The 18,992-nt window shown below is 43.6% G+C and overlaps 1 protein-coding gene across 1 annotated transcript in view; it reads right to left on the reverse strand.

Annotated features, from left to right (window-relative positions):
* Positions 1–962: 962 nt before the first annotated feature.
* Positions 963–18,992, reverse strand: part of NUAK1 (NUAK family kinase 1) — a 55,435-nt gene continuing 37,405 nt past the window's right edge. Inside the window, exons 5-9 of the mRNA XM_009649470.2 lie at positions 15,369–15,520; positions 13,995–14,060; positions 6,327–6,446; positions 5,892–6,024; positions 963–4,807 (exon numbers count right to left, since the gene is read on the reverse strand). Coding sequence (XP_009647765.2) covers positions 3,654–4,807; positions 5,892–6,024; positions 6,327–6,446; positions 13,995–14,060; positions 15,369–15,520 — 1,625 coding nt within the window. The 3' untranslated portion in view covers positions 963–3,653. The remainder of the gene's footprint in view (positions 4,808–5,891; positions 6,025–6,326; positions 6,447–13,994; positions 14,061–15,368; positions 15,521–18,992) is intronic.

Below are 18,992 nucleotides of genomic sequence, written 5' to 3' on the forward strand. Positions count from 1 at the left end.
CATTTCCTTTACTTTAACAAGTCCCCGGCACACACAGCATACCTAACACCCAGTTTCCCTTATGATGCCCATCCGCTTTCCAAGAAAAACAATCTAAAGCCTTCTGGTTATCAAGGGGACTCCAAAAAAAGAAAACTGACTCCTTTTTTCCCTCTCACCAGCTGATTGCGCCGACTGCTCAAAGCCATCTGATGGAAACCGTCCCACATTTGACAGCAGCGGATGGCCACCAGTCTTTTTTGCACAAACAACCCCTAAATTATACCAACAGGAACAGGAAAATTGTTAATAAACTGTTCTTCTCCCCCATCAGAGCGGGGAAAAGGATGGTGACCATCTGTCTCTGGGCTACAAGTGAGTTGTGCCGTCTCTGGCCAGCCAGCCTGCTCCGTCCCACCTGCAGCACGCCCGGCCCACAAACCTCATTCATCTCCGGCAGAGAAAGCCCAGTCAGCTGTTCTTCTCTACCAAACATTTCTATGGCTGAAAGCTCCGGGCGTTTTGCAGTGCCAAATGCTTCGTAGCTCGGGAGTCTCTGTGGCCACCCACATTACATTCAAATGCACAAACGAGCCAAGAAGCTTTGCATAAACAACTTGGTACAATGTGCTGAGATGCCGCCGTATTTCTGCATGACAAGTTCATTACCGTTTGGCCTCGGCTTATGCTGATGCACAGTGAAAAAGAAAAGGAAGAGAGAGAGACTCTTCACAGTTACATTAATTTCATTTTATTTAATAAAAAACAGTATCAGATTAAAAATACAAACACTTTGGGTGATTATCCAGCGTTTTCCCCTGTGTGCCTTGTAGAGCTCAAACCAACCAAGGATTGGGAGAAAAAAACAAAAAACCAAAAAAATAACACGAAACAATTTTGGCCGGAGCTGTAAAATAATGTTGCACCAATTAAATTACACCAAATATATTATTATACCTTTGAAATGGCTTTCAGACCAATAAATTAAAAAAAAAAAGACAAATTCAAATAAAAAAGTCAACTTTGTATTACAAAAAAATTAAATAAAAATCACAACACTAATAATAACAATGTGCAGTCAAGTTTTTTTTTTTTCTTCTCTTCTAGGAATGATAACATGCCAGTAAACATGTAACATGCCAGTAACATGCCAGTAAATCCCTACGTAACATTTCCAGTTTGGCAGCAAGCAGTCACTCACTCATTCACATTTGCACACAAGGAAGCAGGCCTGGACAAAAGCCTCGGGAGATACGAGCCTTCAGGGTGCTCCTCACTTCCCTGCCACGGCCGGCTGAGTTCCCTTCCCTTCCTCCTGAAGCCTCTATAAACCCACCCAAGGTTTAGTGCCAGGTCTGCAGGGAAGGTGTCAATCAGCACAATCCCTCTGACATGATGCTCCGCCATGTCAACAGGACAGCACTGATTGACACCGGCTGAGGATCTGGCTCTTACGCTCCGGGGCACGAGTTAAAAGCCGTGGCTGCAAAGCACATCCTTGTTTCAGAAAGGCCACGGAGATTACATCAAGTTGTTTTGAAATGCGCCACAGCAAACTTTTTGACTAAATACACTGCAAAATGGGGTGCTGATTTTGGATGGGCTAAAAGAGCACATGCAGGGCCTGTGAGAAGATGGGACGTCTGAATGTTGTAAAGAGAGGTACACATCTGTAGAGAAATGACCTGCAATTGCCCTTCCTGAGCAAATGGACAGTGAGCCAAATTTTCACTTGACCACCTGAGAGCACGTCTCTCATAGATATCATGGTATTGATGCCGCTTACTCCAGGGCCAAATTTGGTCCAGTGTTTCACAATAAGTAAAGGTTCTCCCTAGAGGCAGATTAACTGATTTAGGAAATTCAAGCTCATTCGTCTTTATGCTAGGCAGCCCAGTTGATTTTTAGGAGGAACCGGCAGACTTAAGTACCATGATACACCGAATAAGGAATTTGGAAGTGGGATAGCTCCCTGCCCCAGATGCCAATGATTTATGGAGCTATCCCTGATTCCCAGGGAATCCCCAGAAGAACTCCATTCTGCTTCTGCATGATCTCTACAATTTTTGACACAGTGGGCCAAATTCTGCTTTCAGTTCCAGTTACAGGGTAGGAGTGAGAACAGAGCTTGCCCCATGCTCCTCTGCTCTGGGTATGCATGTAGACATTAAGTTTTGCAGCTGTGGATGATTTGACATCACCGGCTGAAACCTGCCACTTGTTTGCACCAGTGCACCTCCAAGAAAGCCAGGGGCTATGTGCTCATGGAAATGGGACTGAAATGGGCCTTAAGATTCCAGTTTGCCCAGGCCTGTCAAACACACAGTGCCTTTCTGACATAGGCTTACATTCAGGTAATCCAGTAGACCCATGTGGTACCTTTATGGGAGTTGAAGCCTTCAGTCTGGATATTTAGATACGTCTGAGAACACAAACACATATCCTTCTCATTTTTTTCAAACTGGTATCATTGCACACGCAGTACCAGCTACACTACATATAGAGAGGCTCGCATTTTTATGCTAACTCTGTTATCACATCTACCATTATCATTTCATCACTCAATTCTTTCTGCTCCATTACACCCTATCTAGAAACATTTTCATTTGGAGAAAGGCATCTTCCCACTAACTTTCTGACCTCTATCCATTTCCTACATGCTACAACCTTTTCCTTACCTAACATTCTGGTCACAAACTACCCCTCACCCTCAAATACTACAAGCTAACAGCAAGGTGGCACCATTTGCTGACAGCGACTGAACTCTAGATTGAAGGGTCAGTTAACCCTTGAGACCCTTTGTTAGATCCATCTTTGTCTGGACATTCATCTGGCTGGCCATTCTGAAGGAGTCACAAATTCAAAACGTGGGTTGAAATGACTTAAAAAAGTCATTTAGCTGCTGATAACATCTATTCCTTCCAGTTCCCATTACTGCTTCTGTGACTGCTTTTGCTGGTAGGAGTGGTAGCCGGAAACAATTTTAGGGCCTCCTGCTCACTGAAGAGCAATGGCCATGAAAGAGGCCAGATCTGAGTCCCTGCTCCACTGCTTGTCCACACACACCTCATGAGGTTACTCTGGGGTGAGTCTGTCAAATTATGTGTCCCTGAACGCATTCACAACCTCTCAGGTCACCCTGGTGGAAGGGACCATGGTGACCACCTAGCTTGGCCTCCTGCATAATGCAAGCCAAATGCTTCCAATGTGCAATGACTGTATCCGGATGAGGAACTTCAGGGGGAAATAAAGGCTCTTTCTAAAAGACATCCAAATTTGACTTGAAGAATTCAGCTCATCTCTTGATAAAGCTAAGCCCATATTAATGACAAACCTCTCAAAATGTGTGTCCCTCACTTCCAGTTTTAATTCTGTCTAGCTTTGACTTCAAGCCATCAAATCTTGATGCTTTTGTCTGCTAGATCCTGATGTGCTTTCATCATGTGTACAAAGACCAAAGGTTTTTCTCTGGTCAAGTAGGTAATATTTTGAGGACACAAAATTAGAGAAGTGTGAGATGGCTATGGGGCTACTTCACTAGGAGTTCAGCTAAGTAGGTATAGTCAGGTCCTTTGAAGCAAAACCTACCGTTGTCAGCAAATCAGCGACCTGGCTTACTCCATCATAAAGGTACACAGAAGAACTCCCTTCCCTCCCTTTCCATCCTCCCTCTGCTAGTTGAGCTTGTTGCAGATCTCTAGGGCTTTCTTGTAGACCTGAGTCACATCGTCCATGTCTGTGAGAAGGGAAAAACTGCTGTCCCCCAGACGGTTGCGATAACGTTTTAGATACTGTGGCCGTGGGCGGTTCTGAAGTCCTTCGAAGTCTTGGATCTGGAGGAAATTTTCAGCGGAGACACAGCTCCGTATCCTCTGTCTGTTTGGCCTGTTCTCTTGCAAATCCAGCAAATCAAAGGAGTCACTGGACAAAATACTGTCATCACTAATCACGCTGGAAGGGCGACTGTAACTTCGAGGTAATGCGTCCCCAGGCAGGACCACTTCTTCCATGGCCTCCAGCGTTGGTGTGTCAGGGCTAATCAAAGCAGATTCAGTGCTGCTGGAAGAATACTTGCTGTTGTGTTTCAAGATGCCCTTACGCCTGCAGGAATGGCTGTAAGACCCATTTCTGGATGGCTCTGTGACCCCTGGAGAAGTGTCACTGTTTACTGTCTCATCATTATTATCCAAGAGTTCAGAAGATTCGCTTCGTTCTGGAGAGGAGTAATAGCCGGACTCCCTCTGCTGAGTCTTCTTTAAGATTCCTTTTTTTGGCATTAGTGAAGACTGCTTAGTGCCATATTTGCCTGCTACCTCTCCCTCCACAACACTTTTAATGGCTACACCAGTCCTACACAACTCTTGCTCCAGCTTAAAAGCAGAAGGTAACACTGGGCTGACCACTCCTTCAATGAAACCTGCACTGTGAGATCGATGTTCACTGTTGCTCCTTTTCTTCAGGATGCCTTTGGGTCTCTTGGAGGTGGGTTTGGACGCATTTTCAGGTCCTCCTTCCTGGATGGACTGTGCAATGTCATTTTCCTTTTTAGATTTTTTCAGGGACCTTTGTCTCTCTAGTGTGACTTCAGGACCTTTGGGCTTAGAAAGGCACTTCATTTTGGTATCAGTCTCTGGTTGGAGGCCAGTAGAACGGTGATGCCAATCAATGAACCTTGCCAGCAATGGGGACTCGGAGTCCCTCATGGCATCACAGTCACAAACACTACTCTTGTAGCCCCAGTTAACCCACCAGTGGTTGGCAATGTCTTCAATGGTTGCTCGGCGTTCAGGGTTCACCATCAGCATCCATCTGATAAGACCACGAGCATCTATGGACAGAGAATGGAATATAAAATATTTAAAATATGGAGACTCTTAGTTTTGTCAGTTTAAAATGGAAGTGTGAATCCAATCAAATGAGCAAAAATAATGCTTCTTACAACGGGAGAAGCGAAAGGGGGCAAGGCTTTGGCCATCAGTCAATGCTGGAAAATGCATTTGAGTACTACTTTGTATCAGAAGAATATGATTCACCCTGGGAAATGTACACTGGGTTATCGAAGAAGTTAATATTTGTACTGTATTAGTCAGTGAATAGTTCCATATTACTGAAGGAAGTCACCAACATATCAACTCTAATAATTACAAAACTTAGAGGAAACCCAAGGGGAATCGGGATATTTTAAATGATCTACACAATATTGCTTTTGTATTTACTTTTTCCATACACAGTGGAGTCCTCTGTAGATTTTGAAGGTACATTTTCGTAAAGAGAAGAAAAAGGCAGAAAATTGAAAGGAATGGCAAACAAATGATACAAGATAATATTCATTTAAATATAATACATACATAGATGTCTAAGGCTGGAAGGAGTCACTATAATCAGTGACCCCAGACTTAGTTGATACTTTTCTGCCAGGTGACTGCTTAATCTGTTATCCTCTAAGTAGAAGTAAATGTGAACATAGTGGCATTAATTCAGACTTGGGCCTGGCTTCTTGGATAAGAGGCTGCATCGCTCTGACCATTCATTTTCTCTCTGCTTGTGATATACCACAGTGTAGTCAGAGGACTGACCCGTGCCAATATGTTGTATCGGTTTACAGCTTGTCTGAACAATTCCACTTGCAATAGCTACCAGACCTTCCACTGTCATAGATCTAGTTAAAAGAGCCCGTTACAGCTTCCCCAAGGCAATAAAATCTATCTGTTATAAAACTTTAATTTCAAAAGGGCTTTTGGTAAATGCTGTACCCAGATGGGAATTGATAGCAGATGAAGTCAGTAGGGGAATGAGATTTTTTTTTTCTTCATTGTTCTAATATGACACCAAAACTTATTGGAAGGGGCTGGGAAACCCTCCATTCTGAACTCTTGTCAGCTCAATACATTGCCCTCACTCCTTTTTTATACCTGAGGTCTGTGTTGGCTCACGATATTCTCCACTGCTGATCTGCCTGATGAGATTTTTGTGATCGAAGCCATCAAAGGGCATCGTTCCATAAACCAGAGTGTAAAGCAATACACCAAGGGCCCAGCTGTCAACCTGAAATACAGAGACAATGCATGTGAAGCCCAGGAAAGCTGATCCCCACCCTCCTTCCTGCCTTAGCACCACAAGGGCAGCATCACATTCAGCTGCTGCTACTGATGGGCAAACAGGTATCTAACATCTGATTAACCACAGCAAAGCAAACAAAAGCAAACGAAGGCAGCTTGAGAACTTTCAATATGGGAAAGATCCAAGCCAGCCCACATGTGCGATAACACTAGCATAAAGACTAACCCTCAAGAACATTATCATCAAAGACATCCCCTTACCACCACGGAAAAGCTGACCCTTCTTACCTCTGGGCCTCTGTAAGGTCGTCCATTAACTATTTCAGGGGAAGCATACAGTGGGCTTCCGCAAAAGGTCTGCAGAAACTTGTCTTTGTGATAAAGGTTGGAGAGTCCAAAATCAGCAATCTGCAAATAGAATTGCACAAGGCATCTGTAGTCTTAACAATATCTCAATGCAACAGAAAATCCTTTATCAGGGAAGACTTTGCTATATTTGACCCTGCTGTAGGGCAGGGATCTCAACGTGGATAATCTCTCAAGTTCCCTGGCTGACCTGTTATTCTATGATTTTTTGACTTCTCTCTCTAAAGATCTTCCAGAGAAGGAGAAGGGTCCCCAAATTAAATCCTCCAGATTAGGAACAAGGATGCTTTTGTTCCATTCACAGACAGGTCACTGACTGATTGCACAACCATCAGTCAGCAATTTTATCCTGGATGAATCGCATATGCTTGCAAAGACAATCTCATACTGGGAGGCACTGAGCCTGCTTTCTAGTGATTGCTCTTCATCTTGTATAATCATTAATACCAAAAGAAAGCAAACACAAAGTACTACCGTTCTTATCGTGCACATGCAAGCCAAAAGCCAAGACCTTTAAATCCAACAGGAGCGAGGCAGGAGTGTCACAGGAAACTAGGCATTACAGAAGAAAGTAATTTTTGAAATCATCTGGAACTTAGCTATGCTTGAAGGAAGGGGACAGCTAGGCACCCTCTAACTCTTCCAGATTCAGGGACTCCAGCTGAGGAATCTGAGCTGTTAAGCACATGAGATGTCTATCATGAGATAATAAACACAAGTCTGGTTCCTAACTGGAAACAATGGGCCCAAATCCGGCTTTCCCAACACAAACAAAACTTCCCTTGAGACTGTTGGGAATTTTGCCCATGTAGGAATTGCAGGATCATGTCCAAATATTTTGTTTACTTCAATTCTCTGTTCTTGTTCTTATAAAACAAAGGCTGAGGATAGCAACACTAAATACTCCCACAACCTTTGCATTTCCTTTGTTTCTCTGGCGCAAGGCAACACATCTCATTTTTTATCTTGTTTAAAAAGTAAATGCTTCTGTTTCCCAGATACTTTTATTACTGCCCACTATCGACACAAGGCATACATAAAAGACATAAAGCACAGGCATAAAAAAGGTATTATGGCTTGTTGTGGTTTAACACCAGCCAGCAACTAAGCACCACATAGGCACTTGCTTACTTCCCCCCCGCTGGGATGGGGGAGAGAATCGGAAGGGTAAAAGTGAGAAAACTCATGGCTTGAGATAAAGGCAGTTTAATAGGGAAAGCAAAACCCCTGCATGCAAGCAAAGCAAAACAAGGAATTCATTCCCTGCTTCCCATGGGCAGGCACGTGCCCTGCCATCCCCAGGAGCACAGGTTTCCATCATGCGTAACGGTGACTTGGGAAGACAAACGCCATCACTCCAAACGTCCTCCCTCTTCCTTCTTCTTCCCCCAGCTTATATACTGAGCATGACATCATAGGGTATGGGATACCCCTTTGGTCAGCTGGGGTCAGCTGTCCTGCCTGTGCCCCCTCCCAGCTTCTTGTGCACCCCCCACCTACTCGCTGGTGGGATGGGGCGAGAGGCAGAAAAGACCTTGACACTGTGTAAGCGCTGCTCAGCAATAATGAAAACATCCCTGTCTTATCAACCCTGTTTCCAGCACAAATCCAAACATAGCCCCATACTAGCCACTATGAAGATAATTAACTCTATCCCATCCAAAAAACAGCCCACAGCTATCAGAGACAGGAGTTTTCTCTGGGTTTTCTTCACCTTATTCAGGTCTTTTCTACCAGAAAGAAATTGAATCCCAGGAATTTTCACACGAGAAAATTCAAGAAAACACAAAGTGAACAGAAAAGAAAAGCATTTACCAGGAGCATCATTCACGCCTGGCTTTCTAATATGTGTATCATCAGCGTCTCTAATACCTGTTTAACCGCAATGTCTAGTGAGCTCTTGGGATACAGAAAGTCTTTGTCTCTACTACCTAAACTCCTATAGCTACACCTAAAAATGTCACAGTTGAGACCAAAATGAACAAAGATGGTGAAATATGGACAAAAGTCCCCAATTTTCCTTCTTTACCCCAAAACAGAAATATATATATATACTTTATCTACAAATAGATACAGATATAGATATGTAGATACAGATACTTTTATGTTAGAAATATAAACTTTTTTTAAAAAGATCATTTTCACAAAATTTTTAAAGTCACAGAACAAATACGAAGTTTCACGCTTCACCTTCTATTTTGATGTTCTGCTTGTGCAGGTGTTCCACTGACAATTTGGACTCATAATATCCTGCTCTAAGAGCAACTGATTCCTATTCGTTAATATTAATTCATCTCACCATGTCCATTCATAGCTTGAATTCACTCAGTCCCCCAAAACAGCGTAAGAGCAACCCACGGCAGAAAATTCAGTCCTTAAATAAATGTGGTTTGTAAAATCTTCATTGTATGGCTGGAATGTCATTGAAAACAGCTGGTGTACAATTGCAGTCTGCAAACATATTCTCATGGCTCAGATTGCACTTAATTGCCCTAAATTCCACTTTCTTATCAAGTCACCCTGCCTGGCTTGCAGGAAGTTGGTTTAAGCCTTATGAAGTGTACCCTGTCAATCAGGGGAAGAATGGGATCATTTCAATGTTAAAACTTCGTGCTGGCCATTGAGTTTTATTTTAGTTCAGGATGCAGCTAAGACAAGGACAAACACGGCACAGTGTGATTCCTTAAGAAAATACATTCCCTGAATGCCATGGAATGTATAAAATGCATGTGGATGTGCATGAATATATATATAAGGATACACATACCATTGTTCACACTAAGAAACTCAGACTTGGGCATTCATGTTTTCATTTTGACCATTCAGGAAAAGAGTATTTATGTTACAGTCCACTCCCATACTCACAGACTGATGTTTATCAGCTTTTCCCATTAAAACTGTCATGCCCCCCAAAACAAGATTAATAGAAGCCAACATTACTTCATGTTCTTGGCACTTAAATGGAACTAAGGCATCAAGTCAAAAAAACTTCCTAAATTGGGAGGAGCGGGGAAGTGGACTTTTATTCCCCTCACGTCAGGAGGTGTATGTTTCATATTTACTGTTAGCTATGATAAACCAGATGTAATTTATTGTTTAAGTGTGGACTATAAGTTCCATGAAGTTCACACTCATGGAAATTGTCAGTTTTATCCCACTTGAAAATCTCTCTCTTTGTACTGTAGATAGATAATTAGGTCTCTTAAAGCAAATGAAACGTATGTGCAGTGGGTGAGACTTCCAGCAAGGTAAATCCCAATTACATACACTTACTCTGTATATATGAAACCCTCATGGGTTTTTAGTGGTTAGTCTGATTGGTGTCCCCTTACTGGCCCAAGAGAAAGTGCAGTTAGTAGGATTATGTTACTATTATACTTGCATTTTCTCTCCTTCTATCATTTTGGGGTTGATCATACAGTTTACGTCAACCTCTGCCAGACACCTCTTTTAGGTGAAATTCCCAGCCCAGGAGCCGTCACAGCCCTACTGTGAACAGGGAGGCCCCCTCCATCATGCCAGGCTGCATGACAGAGGTGTCCCTGGGGGTAGGTTGTGGCACAGGGCAAGGACATGGTATTTGGATAGACCAGCAAACTGGCTGCCACACTGGGCAGCAGTTTCTCTCCACCTCCCTGCATGCAGCTTTGGGGATTTAGGTACTGGGGAGAGCTACAGTGCTTGGGGATGTGAGGTCCTCATCAGGCCAAACTGCAGGAGCTATGGGAGAATGGAGGCAGCTACACCCTCACCCTGCTGCTAGTTCTTCTAGTAAATTCATACCTACAATGAACCAAAAACTAGCTTCATCAGTCCTTTCAAAACTGATGAAGAGAAGGCAGCACCGCCAGAAGGCTTTTTTGAAGACCACCAAAGGCAGATGCCTAAAGTTGTGAATCTCTTCCCACAAAGAGCTTTCTAACTCATCAACTCAGGGCAGCCCTTTCAGTGCTTTGGGGTTGCCTTAGCCCCGCTGCCTGTCTGATCCTGTCACCTCCAACCGTGTTAGCATTATGAACGATGATATCCTCTCGATGGGACGAAAATGCCGGCGAGAGGCTTCTCTGCTGCCGCGCGGTGAGGGCAGCAGCCATACCCACCCCCGGGAACCCAGGGCAAGCAGAAGGGGCAGCTCCAAGTTACCCAGAGCTGGAGGGTGGAAGGCAGCAAGTGCGGGCAGCTGAAAGGAGAAGGGAGTAAATTCTAAGGTGAACCGTGCTGTCAGCAGCTGGCACATGAACATAAGGAGAGGCTTGTTCATGCTGCAGAAACCCTGATTTCATCACCACATTATTTCTTTAAAGAATATGGCATCATGAACAAGGTAAGAAAGCAAATAACATTTTTCTACCCTGGGAAGGTTGCAGTGCCTTGGTGAGGTTTAGCCCTAGGATTGTAGCCCACTCTTGACCTCCGCAGACAGGTTAGCTCCCAGGAGAAACAGCCACACTCGGGGTTTCTGCCAGATAGTTGGGTGCCTATACGGAGAGCAGGGCAAGGTACTGTTGGATTAATTGGCTGGATGAACTCCTTGTACCCCACAGATCTGCGGGCATGTTCAGTCTCACAAGTGTTTGAAACTCATTTTATTCACTTGTGTCTGCTGCAACCCCTCACAGGTTTTAAATAATAGTTTGCAGGAAACATTATTGCATACACCGAGTCCCTGAAAAACATAATTATATACCACAGGTCAGATCACTTTCTTCCCCTCATCACCCTCCACCTCTGGCCTGTGGACCTGCAGAACTCTTCAAAACATGTAATTTTTTGTCAGCTTTCAAACACTGGTGTTTCCCAGTTGCTGTACTCCAACGCATGACTCTGTTTCCAGAGACTTTTACTCACTATCATAACTCTTAAAAAAAAGCTGATTATGCCTCCATACACTGCTTCATTACCTTCATTTAATTAGCTAAAATTTAAGAATGGTTTCCAAGTTAGTATAGCATTATGTAAAATGGCTTGGGGCCCTTTTAGGACAGATAATAATTTCTAATGGATTACTCGCCCTCTTTATTTCCTGTTCTAAAAGTATTGCTTAAGTTGCTATACATGGATCTATTTTTACGATCTTATTTTTTCTTTACATTATTATGACATGTTTGTGTATATCATAATGTATAGATTGCTGGCTTCTTCAGAAACATGTATTTAATTGCATATTGCACTGAAGAACAAAGGGATTCCGTTCATTTTCTCATTCTTAAAATCAAACTGCCAATTTTGTAAGTGCTTTGTAATCCACTGAATGAAATATAAATACTGGGAAAGTTCAGATAAGACTACCACTCCATTTCTAGAAAATGCCTTCCACTGAGTATTTGAAGCCACCAGTCAATACCAAACCCCAAACTGAATATTTCTCTTTTTCCATCTGTATAAGCCATATATAAATACTCTCAGAATGAGGACCTGATAAATTTACTCCTAATAAATAATTTACAGCTCCATATGTGTTTCCTTGCCAACGGTTACTGTTTAGTGCAACAAAGAAAAAGTGGGAAGTAAAATTCTGTGCAAGTAACATAGAAACCACAGTAATATATTCAAAGCTTCACCATCAGGGAAATAGCAGCAGTGGGCTTAACATGGAGTATTCAAAGCCGATCTTAGTCACAAGGTGTAAAAAAAGAGTGGGGAGAAAAAGGAAAACAATACAAAAAGTCACCTCTTGAAGTAACTCAAATTCAAACACTATTGGCAGCAAGACGTATGCAATTCCAACTGCTTCCCAAAGCTCGGTCTATCTTTTAGCTTCATTTTCACCCTTTGCAGAAATAGTTACCAGGGGACAACAGGGGAGCTTGCAGCCACCCACCCGTGCCGAGGCAGAGGCGTGCCTTCGGGTTTGCAGAGAAGTTACCAAGGAAAGGCTGGAAATATGCAAAATACCTACAAGGCAGCTTAAACACAGCTCAGTTCAGGAAAGGGAAGCCTTCAAGAAAAAGATGTCAAGATGACTGGAAGGGATGCGGGGAGTTGCAGCTACCTGAATTTCTTACACAGCAGTGCCGCTCGCTGTGGCAGCTGAAATGCAGCTGTGGTTCTGAAGCCCCTGGGTCACCTCCATGGTCTGGAGGCGAGGACAACGCTCCCCGTCCCTGCCCCATCCTCCCGCTCTCACGATTAGACTCCCATAAAGACGAGAGGGAGGGAGCGGAGCCTTCTGACAAAGCACAGCTCCCCAGAGGCTCGGGGAAGTGATTGGTTTTGCATATGAGGACCACAGTGCGGAGATCCAGGCCACTGCAGCTAGCAAATTCCCCAAATTCCTCTTTTCTCTCAAGAATTCTCTGATTAGCTGGGAAGATAGTTTGGCATGTAATGCGGAAAGAAAGGTCACCCTGCCTGCGGAAGCCTGGTTCGTATACAATGTCCTAGAAAGGCTACTTTTTGTTTTCAGCGCGGCTGAGAACGGCTCGGGCTGCTGCAGCCAGCGTCCCTGCAGGAACAGGAGTGGGGAGGTTCGCTCCAACGCTGGACGTTAACAGCAAAACGTCCAAGTATTGCATTGGATGGGCCTTCTCTAAAAGCCTATTTTTAGAAACCACATATTTATGTGCCTTTAATCCACTAGTTGATCCAAGTTAGCTTCTGTCATCAGCATTACACAGATGGCAGCTACCATATGTTACTTTCCATTTCCATTGCACATCAGCTTAAAATGAAGACAATCTCTCCAGCGTGAAGCACAGAAGGCAGCGCATGCAGCCCTGTGGCTTTCAGTGGAGACAAAATGAAGATCCAGGCTATTTAGATACTTGGCTACACAGGGAGCTCCTTGATTGCTTTGTTAATTAAGAAAGGATGCCCAAGCGTCAGCAGAAACCCTTCGGCGTCCCTCCCTCTGCTTGTTTGCCCACAGATGAGCGCACCCAGCCACCCTCACATCCAGCTACCCAGGGAGGGACAAAATTGAAAAAGAAACAGGTTCAGCCACCTGGAAACTACACTCATCTCTGCATTATTTATCTTTACTACAGCTATTAGGAAAAAAAAAAGAAGAAGGGAAAAAAGGTCATTCCCATGCTTTTACTGGGGAGAAATGACATGGAAATGACATCACTGACATCACTATCCAAAGTATACGTTTGTGTCTGGAGTTCCAAGGCCATTTCCTAATGAAGCACATGTGCTTTACTAGGTTTATTTTGAAACTCTATTTGCTTATTTTCCAGCCATGATCAAAAGGACATTCAGAGTGTTCTGTAGGAGCCACTTGAACCCTGAAGGCCAGGAGAGTTTTTTCCTAGCCCCAGCAGCAGCCAGCAATAATATCTTTTGTACAACAAACCCGACTTCACAAAATGCTCTGCTGTCTCCTACCAGTAAATAGATGCTGCTTTGGGAACCATGGCCCATGGGTGGCTGGACAGGACCTTCTCCCCCAAATCATGCAAAGCTTCTTTTAGCATGTATGACTTGTCACCAGTGGTGCTCTCTCCCCAACCTCCAAACCTCTGAGCCTCTTGCCAGATGCTGTTGCTTAGTAGCTGTTGCCATAACACTGGCTCTTCTAATACCTTGGATAAAAAATGTTACAAAACATGCAAATCCATTCTGAGAAGCTGAGAAAAAGAATCCTACCTTAATATTAAAATTGTCATCAAGAAGGATGTTTTCCAATTTCAGGTCCCTGTGGACAACACCGTTCTGAAACAAGGAAGAAAAAAACAAGGGGGAGAACATGAGAAAATATTGGGCAAATTAAAGGTGAGCTGGCAGGGTGGTCTTTGCATCTCCATTTCAGGGCTGATTTCACTGTCATAACACTCACGGCCCAGTGACTAGTGACAGGCGATGTATTAGTCACTTGGTGTGTGGTTAAGAGAAGAATGACTGGAATCTGTCCTCCCACAAAGCCTCTAAAACAGCAGGGGGGGTGGGGGGCTGGGGGGTGTCTTTTCGGAACTTAATTCCAGCCCAGATCCTGCCCCCACTGTGTGAAAGCAATATATTCTTCCCAGGCACCAGAAAACAATATCTGACAATGACGTTAGTCTTTACAAAAGCCCTCGCTCCTCTAACGTGCAGCCACGTGGATCGAGGGAGTTATAATCCTAAAGGACTGTAAACGTTAGGGATGGAAGCGAACAAGCTGGGTTTAGGTCAGAGCCTTCTTTAAAGAAATTTGGGAAAAATAAACTGCACAGGGAACAGTGCTGCAGCTTTACAGTGCTGCGCAGTGAGGACTTCGAAAACCACCCTTGTTTATCAGAATTCAAGTGGACATTAAAGTGTTTAAGAATTCAAATAAAAAATTGTGTTAGCTGCTCATTGCCTTTAGCTTCATGCAAGTTTTGGCCCTATGCAGTTGGTTCATAAGCAGGGATAAAAGGTCCATGATGACAGCCAGTCAGCTAGCTTGGCTTTAATTGCTTAAATTGTCATTCTAGTGGGTACCATGATGGATAAAGTCATTAGCAAAGGGTATCTTTCCAGTGCTCCTGCTACATCTGAAAAAGTTACTTTTGCCTATCCAGAATGAGTACATGCTAAAGCTCATACATGAACACTTGTACCGTTCTCTTGGCCTTTTTTTTTTCATATATCTTATCTCCTACTCTAAAGCTGTTCACTTGCATATTCAAATTGAAAACTATAATTTGTTTGAATGTATAAATATTAATCTTGTAGAAGTTCTTTGGGATGCCTTTTCTGGTTTATGTTGTTAATTATTTTTTTTAAATGTCAGCAGAATGATTTCCAAGGCAAAAATGCAATGTAGAGCTAATGTAAGGGAGTGGCTGGTATCTGCCATAACACAGGAAAACAGCCTTAGTCTTTAAAAACAGGCAGTGAACTACTGTAGTACTTTTAATGAAGAACTCCTGTTGTACTGATATAATCACATGCTGTCATAATTAATAATGCATGCTGTTGCCTCAGACATGCTTTGAAATATAAAAGTCGCTACTGAGCCTTCAAATAGCATTTTTTAATATCAAATCGTTTGCTTACCTTGTGGCAGTAATGTACAGCAGAGACTATTTGTCGAAAGAAGTGTCTTGTCTCTCTTTCACTCAACCGTCGCCTCTCACTGATGTAATCATACAACTCCCCTTTACTTGCATACTCCATGATGATCACAATCTTATCTTTATTTTCAAACACTGGACAGGATAAAAGAAAAAAAGAACACCACAGTTGATTCAATACGTTTGAAAACTGACACTTTAAAGGTGACTTAGGATGACTGAACACATCCTGTGCCATCACTGCACCCTGGAGAGGTGTACTACCAAACTCACTGCAAAAAGCAAGCTCCAAAGATAAATTTTTCCAGAGGAAGATTACAACATTTCAGACCAAGAGAAGGAAGCTGAGGATATCTTCACTTTCATATGGCTACATGAAAGAAGGTCTTTGTCTCTATAATATGGGGGTGGCAAAGTAAACTTGATCCTAATGAGATGAGGTGAGGTGGACACTTGTGCCAGCGACATCTGAATACTAACCCTGGCTCCAACAGGGACTGCCTCTTCCCAGTAGTCCTCTTGAGGCCAGAGGACAGAAGGAAACAGGAGTTGTCACATCATTTGGAAATGGTTAATAGAAGGCATAATAAAACCTGTCTTCCATGACTGGCTGATACAGAATTGCCATTTGGCTTGTAATGACTATTGGTTGGCTTTCACCTAGCATCAAAATCCAACACGTCAATTGATGCATGTGTCCTCTTCCAGCTGAACTGTGTGCAACAGCATGATGGGCACAGACACCTGAGCTAGGAGTGGCTGCAATGTCTCCAAAGCTGTATGGCTCTTGTCAGTACGGCTCTGCACCCCATCTCATGCACCCAACCCATCTTCAAGCTTACTTATCATCTCCTGCCTCTGCCGTATGTCCCACTGCATGCTGTAGATACGCTCTTTGCCACTTGCGCAGAGCTGGAAGCAATGCACAACTCCCACGTCAGCAGCACAAAGAATATTCATCTAAAACACGTCACAACTTGACTGTTCTTTGGGGCTGAGGGTACTCTGTGCCACATGCTGTCAAGGACTTCACTGGGAGTTGCAGATAACTAAACACTTAATCTAGTAAAGCAGGCTGTGAGTAGTCTCAAATTGTCATAATGCCCTGGCTGCTAAATAGTTTTTCCCTTCTGACACCGAAAATCCCCTGCAACCCACTGGAAACTGAGTGGCACCTGCCATAAATAACCACTGCTCATATTAAAACATGGTGATTTTCCTTCTCTCTTTATCTGTGGCAGCAGCCTGCTGAGGCCAGGTCATGCTGGCAGCAAAGCATCTGCAAATTAATGAGGTTATAGGGGTTACTACAAACGGATGCTAGTTTTGACAGCCCTACTGGAATGATGCCTTCCTATATCTCTTCAGCAAAGCTCAGCCAGTAGTCATCAGTGGTTGTTTTTTTTTTTAAAAACAAAAAAGCTTCAGCTTTTGCAGTGAAATGCAAAGCTCCCTCTCTCAACATGCAGATACTCGCTGCTCTTTGGCTTTGTCTCATGTCCTGTCACACCTTGCCACTCAACTACAAGCCAAAGCCTCTGCTGTTCCCTCTAACACCCCTGAACTCCAGCCAAACAGCTCTGATAAAAGGGAGAGCGAACAGCCAGATAAAATTGGCCGCTTCCTTGTCTGCTGGCCTCACTGTACCCCAAAGCAGAGGCTCCTGCCAGTGATTACATACTATGTGCATCCTCATTAGCAATAAACTTCGGAAACTGGAAGAGCCGTCTCTGGATGGATTACACTTACAGTATCCTCTCCAAGAATGACAGACTGATATTGTCTGGGAAAAACTGAACTTGCCCTATGACATATAGGGGAGTGCTGTGATGTGTTACCAATAAAGCAATAATGCACACATGAGTTTCTGTAAGCTTGGAAAGGGTTGTTAGATGCAGGGTTGTTTAGGAAGGCAAAAAGAAACAGTTTCAGTTAAGCTGAGACAAATCATTAAAAATGCTGTTATTTAAGAGATTTAATAAAACAAAACAAAGCAAAACAAACCCATCCACCCCCCAAAAAAACCCAAAAACCAGCCGATTCAGTGAGTCAGGGGTTATTGTATCATGCACATATAGGTGAAGTCGCCACATGGCACCACTGATCTCAGTGGACTCTCACAGGAGTGCACACTCCAGGCAGTACCAGCTGAGGACCACCCAGCTCAGGGGGGTGTTTGCCTCATCAGAGGGACACAGATGGGGGCAAAGGGGCCCTCGGCTCTTGCCTCCCCACTCCCCCGACCGCTGATGCTCTACCAGGAGCAGAGTTCAGTGCTGCTGATAGCAATGACAGCAATAACCGCCCCGCTACGATGGAGCATTCTTCCAGACGGTGTTTTTATTAACCTTTTGCCTTCATCACTCAGTCACGAGAGCTTTCTCAAATCATTCTCGATGTTCTGAAGTTTTACATTCCAAAATCTAATTTTTCTGGACTAAAGTTTGCCGTACTAATACAAGTCCTGATCCAGACATATTTTCCTGCATTTCTACAGAAATGAAGCGGGAAGCACTTAGTTTGGAGGAAGGCGCATTTAAGGGTCCTTCCCATTTCAAATTTTCTCTTATGCACTCCAGGAAACTGAGACAGTACCTTAAAATTGAACTTGTGGAAGCATAAGCCCCTGTTTCAGATTTTGAATTTTTGTCACAAAACCGCACTAGAATCAAAGAGAATAGAAGCACCACAGTACCTGGTATTCAGGTTTCAGTTCACCAGCATACTCAGGTCAAATTGGCACATCTTTTTTTTCACGAGGGAGCATTATGAGAAGGACGCTACCCTGGGACTTAGTTGACATTACAGAGGCCTCCACAGCATTATCAGAGCTGAACAATTGGACAGCAATTTATCTACCAAGGAGCAGAGGTGAATGGAGAATCTTTTTTTTTCCAGGGAGGTGGGAGGGATTTTTTTACGACTCCATCATTTCAGTTTAGAGCACCTCCATCATATCAGCTGGATCTCATTGAGAGGGCATTGAGAGGTTCCCTTTCCTACGGAGAGGGAACTGAACAGCAGACAGGAACTTCTTAAATGGGAGCTGCCACTGAAGGAGTAGGGAATGGAAAGGCAGTAGGATTTGTGTCTATACATACACACAATCTTAAAGAGGAATTCAGTGGTCAAAATAATCAGGCATGTGACAAAGTGGTATTCTGGCAAGTCTCAGACTACCAGCCATGTACACCATGAATTTTCACAGCTGCAGTAAGGATGCCAGGCAGGCTTCATACAGACACTTCTGAATTTCCCTTCTGAGCACAGTATGTAGTTTTATAAACATATGCTGCAAGAAAGCATTGTGGCCAACGGTTGGGGGAAGAGAGAAGGGCATTAATTAAAGGCTGGATTGACTTACTGCAAATAATAATGAGGTAATAAATATACTGCCCTGTTAACACCTGGGCCGTAACCTGCGGGCTGATGACGGACGGATTGCCTCCATATAGCTTCTGGGACTGCTTGGTTCACTCTTTGTTTTCATTGTGGATGATTTATTACCTGCCATCCTACTACATATTCATTCCGAAACTCACCCCCGCCTAGAAGTGTGCCTGAACCCTGGCTGCAGCTACTGCTGACAGAGAAGCATGGCTTCGGC

Source organism: Egretta garzetta, unplaced genomic scaffold (assembly GCF_000687185.1).
Source record: "Egretta garzetta isolate BGI_Z169 unplaced genomic scaffold, ASM68718v1 scaffold782, whole genome shotgun sequence".
NCBI lineage: Eukaryota > Metazoa > Chordata > Aves > Pelecaniformes > Ardeidae > Egretta > Egretta garzetta.